Source organism: Rhipicephalus sanguineus, chromosome 4, assembly GCF_013339695.2.
Source record: "Rhipicephalus sanguineus isolate Rsan-2018 chromosome 4, BIME_Rsan_1.4, whole genome shotgun sequence".
Taxonomy (NCBI): Eukaryota; Metazoa; Arthropoda; class Arachnida; order Ixodida; family Ixodidae; genus Rhipicephalus; species Rhipicephalus sanguineus.
This window is the reverse complement of record NC_051179.1, coordinates 113,919,942-113,927,523: the sequence shown is the minus strand read 5'-3', so window position 1 is coordinate 113,927,523 and position 7,582 is coordinate 113,919,942. Positions and strand designations below refer to the sequence as shown.

Genomic DNA, 7,582 nt, shown 5'->3' with positions numbered 1-7,582 from the left:
TAACGCGAAGGTCGTAGGTTCGATCCCTGCGCAGGCCAGATTTTTGCTCGTTTTTTTTCTTTCCCATTGCCGCATTGTCTAAGGCGAAGCGCACAACAGGGTCTGGCCTAGCAGCAGCAAAGAAACAACAATTTGTTGAACTGTCGCTGTGGTGCAAGCTTGTACGCTTGAGTGGGCAGTTGCTAAGGTAAATGACTGACTAGCAGGCCGGATTTGTGCGTTGTCAAGCACCCTACAAACAGAAAGACAGGCAGAAAGACAGGCCTGCTAGCTCAGTCGGTTAGAGCGTCGTGCTAATAACGCGAAGGTCGTAGGTTCGATCCCTGCGCAGGCCAGATTTTTTGTTCGTTTTTTTCTTTCCCTTTGCCGCTTTGTCTAAGGCGAAGCGCACAACAGGGTCTGGCCTAGCAGCAGCAAAGAAACAACAACTTGTTGAACTGTCGCTGTGGTGCAAGCTTGTACGCTTGAGTGGGCAGTTGCTAAAGTAAATGACTGACTAGCAGGCCGGATTGGTGCGTTTTCAAGCACTGTGCATGTGCTCCTGCTTAGCTTTTGCCACGAAAGGCACAACAAAATGCCTTGCGGCACGAAAAAAATGTCCGCATCTGGACTATTAGCCCACCATGTACCAAGCTACTTGGAGAAGGAGCCAGGGAAGTTCGCAAAAAAAAGAAAAAAAACCGGCAGATCCCACGCGTTGTGGGAATCGATTTCATGCGGAGCAGTCAGTGAGTACTTCTATGCTGTACTTTATGGCTTTGAGCCAAGCGTTACGAGGTGGATCGAAGTGTTTTTGTAATTGTAGTAGTTGTGTGCACATCGTGGGCTTACCAGGCACGTCGACAACACTGGCGTTTAAAGGGTAACTTATGGTGCGACGTAACGTCAGGCCTCACGTTAGAGTACATACGTCAGTATTATCGAAACTGAGTGCACCGTATGGTGCAATCATGTGAATATCACACGTAACTTTCGTTAATGCATTCCACCGGGGTCGAGCAATTCTTCAATAAAGCAATCATAGGAATAAAAAATTAATATTTATTAGACTGCTCTGCCGGACCATTAATAAAGTTGTTACCAACCAACCCAAATTAGACTGCTATAAAAGCGGAGCCAACACTGGAACCACAGACGTTAATCTGATATGACGCCTGTATCGTAGGAGTACATATGTAGTGTTTATTGCTTTCTTGTAAAATTAGATAGCCAGCGCCACAACCACAACTGACGTTGCACCGACATTACGCCTGCATAGGTTGCTTTCACGAACCTGATTATAGACCTGGCGTGGCTCTGTGGTAGAATACCCGATTGCCACACAGAGTCACGCGACTCCTGCTGGGATCCTAATTTTTATTCTTTTCATTCGTCGGGTCAACGCTGCCGATGTCGATTTTTCTTAACGCTCTCGCATTTAAATTACCAATGTCTGTTCTCGCCGTTCATGGGTAGATATAAACTGTCAATAACCTGTGGCGCATACCCGTACACCGCGGCCCGTGTAAATTGGTATGTGCCACACATGTCTGGAGGAAAGGATTTGACGACGTACGCGACAGGATTTTCACGTTATTCGTGTCATGACCCGACAGTCATATTCGTCAAATACTCTTACCCTCCCATGCCAATTTTGGTCTACACCAAGGCGATCATGAGAGCACCCTGACGTAGGCGGATAGATAGATAGATAGATAGATAGATAGATAGATAGATAGATAGATAGATAGATAGATAGATAGATAGATAGATAGATAGATAGATAGATAGATAGATAGATAGATAGATAGATAGATAGAAACGCTCAAAGTGCCAAAGGTTCACTGAGAAATGCTTCGCATTTAAAAAATAAGTACGGCAGCTCCCACGCACCATAGGAATCAATGCAATGCGAAGCAGGCAGCGAGTAGCAGCTTTGCCGGATTTTTTGGTTTGAGTCAAACGTTACCGGGTGGATGACTTTTGGTAAATTTAGTGGCTGCGCGGATATCGCGGGCTTGCCAGGCACGTCGATACACTTGCGTGTAAGGGGTAGCTCACTGTGCGACGTACCGTCGGTATTGCCGTTAAAGCGATATTAGTTTTATCGCAACGAAGTGCACGCTATGCTGCGCTGTGATGACGTGCATATCATAAGTATCGGTCGCCAGCGCATTCGACCAACGCTCGACGCATGCGGTGAATTCGAGCGCTGGCGTGGCTCTGTCGTGCGCTGGCGTGCCATGCAGAATGCCTGTGTTTGATCGCGGCTCGGGCCGTGATCTTTATTCCCTGCTTACACCGGGATTTTTCTGTCACGGACAACGCCGTCGACGCCTGCACGGTTGCACACTATGCCTGGTGACACACTATGCTTGTGCATGGTTGCACACTATACCTAGTGAAGTCGCCACGAGACGGCGACTTCACTAGATGACGCGGCTCGCTGCTCCATTCTCGCTCTATTTTTTTAGAGTATGCGACGAGCTCTTTAAAGCTATCGCGTTAAAAGTGCGCCCGTGGGCTCTTTGCGCCATCTCGCGGTTGATAGTCAAGCCACGCTGAAGAACCTCCGAGATGTGCGTACCACCAACGATAAATGGTGTATATAAATGGCTTGCCGTTAGTATGCCAGAGTATGTACGCGTGCTGGCCGAGCGGCTCAAAGCATCGCCCCAGGGAACGAGGGAACGAGGAGTCGCTGGTTCGAATCCTCGCGGTCCCACTCGTACAGAAGATTTTCTATTTATTTGCATCTAGCTCGAAATTTCGCTCACTGGCAACGCCGATTTTTCGCTCACAGCCGACACCGGAGTTTCTTCGAAACGAGCTCTTTAACGCTATCGCATTAAAACGTTCCTAGCCTAAGCAGTCAGGACTACCTAGAGAGCCTTCCGACAACAGAGCCAGAAAGGTGGGGAACAACAGCCATTGGCGGGTGCCAGTCGTGGTGTTGTGTGCGCCCCGCAAATATGTGACGTCTACAATACTTGCTTTACTCGTGGAACGTCCCGCGGGGCCTCGTAGCGATCTACGTCATACAGTGGCGATGTCGCGAGGTGCTGCCAACTCAGATGAGCACTCACGCTTACTTTAAAACCAGATTAAAATATCTTAAAGCTAACGTCCGCCACTAACAATCGATCAGAATTGTGCCCCGTATACAGGACAAACAACACAAACATTTCGAGGTTTCAGTTTTGGTGTCAGGGGTCTCAAACTCAAAATTCAAGAGACTTTCCGTACCTTTCATGAAAATTGTGCCTTTCTGTACCTTTCATCAGTGTACTGTGCCACCTCTGTGGCGTGTGCTACACAGATTCGCTGGTCATGCACGCACCTTCACAATGGCTCAAGGATTTCGGTTTGCTGGCTGGATAATTTTGTACGACGAGTCCGACCAACGGTGGTAGAGTACTGTGGTCAGACCCACCAGGGCAGTGACCATACGTGGCCAAACTGAATCATGCCTACTTTACAATGACAAATTATATATACCTCACGGACACCTGCGGTGCAGAAAATACGAAAGATCATTATGGTGGCTCGACAGACTATAGAAACTTCTGCCACGTTAGACTGTGGCAACCTTTGCTCTTGTGTTGGCTAGTCTACTGTAAGCCAGCTTCAGTTAGTAACTTTCCTATTTATCCCCGCTTTATTATCAAATTTTGTACAATTCGATCATTAATGTACTCCCTCCCTTTGCTAGCCTGCGTGGGAACCACCATAGTTCGCGCCGTGTGTTCCCAGTTTAGAACAATCGCGCAGCGCAGGTGAGGAGTTGCGCCAAAATTAAACATGTGAGCGAAATTCCTGCACATTGAGTCACTACGTCTTCTCTTGAAGCCATGATCTTTGCATGAAAAGAATGACAGAGTGCTCTCGTAGCTCGGGTAATCTTATGTTATCGACGTAAACAAGTGAAACAAAAAATGAATCGATCAATATGTCTTCAGGAACCCTCGCCGCGATCCCTTGGCTCAGGGCGACGGGAGGAGCTCCTGGCAGAAGTGCGGTCTGACGCTCCTCACGGAGCCCAGCAAGAGCACGGCGTTGGGTCGCCGGCTCAGCACCAGGAACAGAAAGGGCCGGTCCACCGTGAACTTCTCGTGTTCCGGCGTCGGCGGTATGGCGGCGGAGCGACTGACGCGTCCTTTCCAGCTGGTGCGGTAGGCCGCCGCGTGCCTGGCGACGGACACGAACGCCCCCTCGCATCCGCACATGCCTGAGAGGTCCGCGGCGCCTCTGCGAAAGAGCGCGTCCACGCCCATCGACGACAGCGCCGCGGCAAGATCCGTCGTGTCGCGCACGTGCAGCTTGGGCAGCGCCAGGTCGACGTCCGTGCGTCGTTTCATATGGCGCAGGCACTGCGCCAGGTTGGCCGCCGTCATGCGAGCCTCGAGTGTGGCGAGACCGTCTCGCCTCTGCGGCAGAAACAAGACGAGGTACCGCGCGCCCGACTTGTAAGGCAGCTCGAGAGCCGTGGCCTCGAGCTCGGCGCTGTCGGCCATGCGAAAGTTTCCCGTCTGGTGCATCATGATGACCGCTTGCGGTTTCCAGCCTTCCGTCGGCTGCCCTTCGGCCGCTTCATCGGCCGAAGGTTCGTAGAAGAAGCCCTCGCCGACGTGGATTGGGTCGAAGCGGCGTCGCCAACGACCCTTTATCCCGACGGCGCTGAGCAGCACGAGCGACGTGTTCTCGTCCACCGTGCCCCGCGGAAGAGCCTCGAAGGTGGCGCTCTTCCCTAGAAGCGGGACGGCCTCTTTCAGCTGCGTCTCGATCTTCCAGCGCTGGTGCACCGAGTCGTTGACGAAGTCGTGGCTCCGGCTACGAAGACGCCGGTTGCCGTGTGCTCGCTTGTGGCGGCGGTTATCGCTGCCGCTTCCAGCGCCGGTGCTCTGTGACGTGGACGCCGCCGAATCTTCGGCCACCGGCCTCAGGTGGCGTGTCTGGAAGTCCTCCTTCAGCGTCACCCGGCGGTCTCTGTGCAGGCAGCAGTCGTACTGGATTGTGAAGCCGGCCTTCTGGTAGTAGTCGTGACAGCCGTCCGGCAGCAGACGCTTGTCTCGGTGTTCGAAGTAGTGGACCACCTGGTGGACAGGAAAAAGAAGAGCACTTTGGCACGCTGGCACCGTTGCAAAAGAACGACACGATATACAGAATTTAAGGAGTCCTTCCCCTATTGTAAATAATGATGGCAAGCGAAGCTTGACGTGTGCGTGCCTGACCATTTATTTCTTTCTTGGTTTCTTTATTTCTAGCATTGTTTATTTCTGCCTTTCTTTCTGTCTCTGGCGGAAGCGAAACAGCGCTGATTGGTTGCGGGCATGGCGTGAGGGCGCGCCCACGCAGTTATCATTGGGGTTGATCACGTTCCAACGCGAGTATAGTGCGTTCATATTCAGGCAATGATGAAATGCGGCAACGTGAAACGACAAGTGATCTTTTATTCAGATTGCCATATCATAAACAGCCGATCGCCTACAAGCCCACGATAGAGAGATAATTATTGGAAAACGGGGCATTGTTATGACTGACAGTCGGTGGCGGCGCACTGACCATGAGAATGGACGGGCGATGCGTTCTCACACTGCTAGAACACCTGCATCCATCCTAGAAACGGAATCCCCGAGACGGGAAGCGACCGACCATGGGAAGAATCTCGACCTAACAGAGGGACGTCCAAGTTGGTGACGTTTCCACAATGGGCCACCTGGACTTAGATTGGTGTGCTGCCGGGACGACCTGACCTGTATATTTTGACGGGAGTCGCCGCAGACCCCTTTTTGCCCTTCTGGGAAGAGGCAGATGAACATGCCCGAGTAACTTACTTCCCCACTAGCCCCACAAGCGTGTCGTTGACCGCCGGACGTTTGTTGCTTCAGGAGTGCAACGACCCCTCAGCAACAGTGAAGTGGGCTGTGCCATGGTAGGTGTTGTCGTGTGTGTGATTGGTGGTCATCTAGAAGGAGGAGCCAGCCTGAGGGGTTAAAACGACGGTGCTAAGTGAGAAAAGAGGGCTCTGAGCCCTCGGTAACAGGCTCATCCACTTCGCTCGTCGCGGAACTCTTACCTTGTCACTATGTAATTGAGTGTACAAAAAGTGCCAGTAAACATTCTTGTTACCGTTTTCCCAACTTGCTAGCATCAGTTCCTCAACCCGGAGACTCGACTACGCTACCAAACGGAGTCCGGGTACGACGCTGCCCTATCGTAGCAACAACCTGGTTGCTGAGGAGGATCGGATCTAAATATACCGGTCGCAACAGCATACAAACGCGCATGCGACCTATGCACCTTCGAGGGCCGCTTTTCTCTGCCCCCGAATATTTCGTGTACGACAACGCCGCCACCCAAAATCTGCGACTCATAACAAACTTCGCTTGAAAAAGGCCAAACAACGTTGTGTGTTTTTCCCGTATCCGCGCAACACTGGCGCTAACTGCTACGAGAACTTACCTGTTCTGCTTTTTCTTGTCCATCGACGCCTGCTTCTACGGGCCATTGGAAGAGGCGCGAAATCTGCGCAGCCGTCTCCCCGCGTGCGCCTGCCTGCATCAGCTGCAAAGTGCTGGCGATCAGGTACGGCGAGAAGACCACATTTTCTGGATGGTGATGAGCATGCTGCGCGTCGCTTGCTGGCGTTGCGGGATGCGACTGCCGCGCGCGGTACAAGTTGATGCCGAACTGCAGGATGGCATTGCTCAGCTCAGCGACGGCCTTTTGCCGGGAGGAGCTCTTGCTGGATGGCCTGCGGAGAGCAGCACATGTCATTAGAAGCTGATATGATGTACGCAGAAGATCCTCGCGATTAACCTGTTGCCCAATAACAACACTTCCAACCTATCACGATGTACTAAAATAATACAATGTGCATACTGTGCCGTCGAACAACTGGTGGAAGATATTTCGTGGCGTCAGCTTATTGATGTGCAAACCATTTCTTCCGAAACGTTAATCAGGCATCGTCATACGCCAGCGCGCCCATTTTCCTTCTGCGTCGCGCACTGAAAGCTACTTGCAATAGGTCGCCTTGTCAGAAACGCACTGTGTAATCGCTGATCGGCCCTGACCCGCAACGGATTGAAAAAGCTAATTAACACGACTGTTAAATGTACAAAAAGTAAAAAACTGTCTGCAAACACTTCAGATGCTTATTCGGCAGCTTCAGAGCTGTCCAATACAGGAAACTGTTCATAACCAGTTTTGATCTAAGAGCGTTGAGATATCGCGATTTAGACAACGACAGTAGCTACACAGATGGAAAAGTGTTGCACAAACCATTTAATATCGTCATGGTGCTCCTCATCAGCTGATCGCAGATCGCGGCCGCTGTTTCCTATCTAGGGTAGTCGATGACCTCCTGCAATCCTGCTCGACCCACCACAAGTTTACTACAGCGTAGCACTCACAAACGAACGGCCTCACCGAATGCTTTAACCGTGCCCTGACAGATATGCTTGCCATGTACATAAGTCTCTGAGGACCACCGAGATTGGGACATCAACCTGCCTTTTGTAACCTCCGCATACAACTCTTCGCGTCACGACACAGCTGGATTTTTACCTTTTAGGGGCGAAGCTCCTTATGTCGTGGGTCT

General features: G+C 51.4%; 1 protein-coding gene and 1 non-coding gene across 2 annotated transcripts; one reads left to right on the top strand and one right to left on the bottom strand.

Moving 5' to 3' along the window:
• The first annotated feature begins 261 nt into the window (after positions 1–261).
• On the top strand, positions 262–335 carry Trnai-aau (transfer RNA isoleucine (anticodon AAU)). The gene has a single exon. It is a non-coding gene; the product is annotated as a tRNA-Ile (tRNA).
• Positions 336–3,794: 3,459 nt separating this feature from the next.
• Positions 3,795–6,764, bottom strand: LOC119388955 (serpin B3). Its single transcript, XM_037656289.2, has 2 exons — positions 6,442–6,764; positions 3,795–5,072 (listed from the first exon to the last, which is right to left on the bottom strand). Exons 1-2 carry the CDS (start codon positions 6,754–6,756, stop codon positions 3,963–3,965), a joined length of 1,425 nt encoding a protein of 474 aa, XP_037512217.1. The 5' UTR covers positions 6,757–6,764; the 3' UTR covers positions 3,795–3,962.
• Between the last annotated feature and the right edge of the window lie 818 nt (positions 6,765–7,582).

Excerpts from the sequence above, each read along its gene's own strand:
- LOC119388955 (XM_037656289.2), bottom strand. The coding sequence starts at position 6,756 with ATGACATGTGCTGCTCTCCGCAGGCCATCCAGCAAGAGCTCCTCCCGG. Across the intron at positions 5,073-6,441 it reads GACAAGAAAAAGCAGAACAG|GTGGTCCACTACTTCGAACA; the intron begins GTAAGTTCTCGT and ends CCTGTCCACCAG.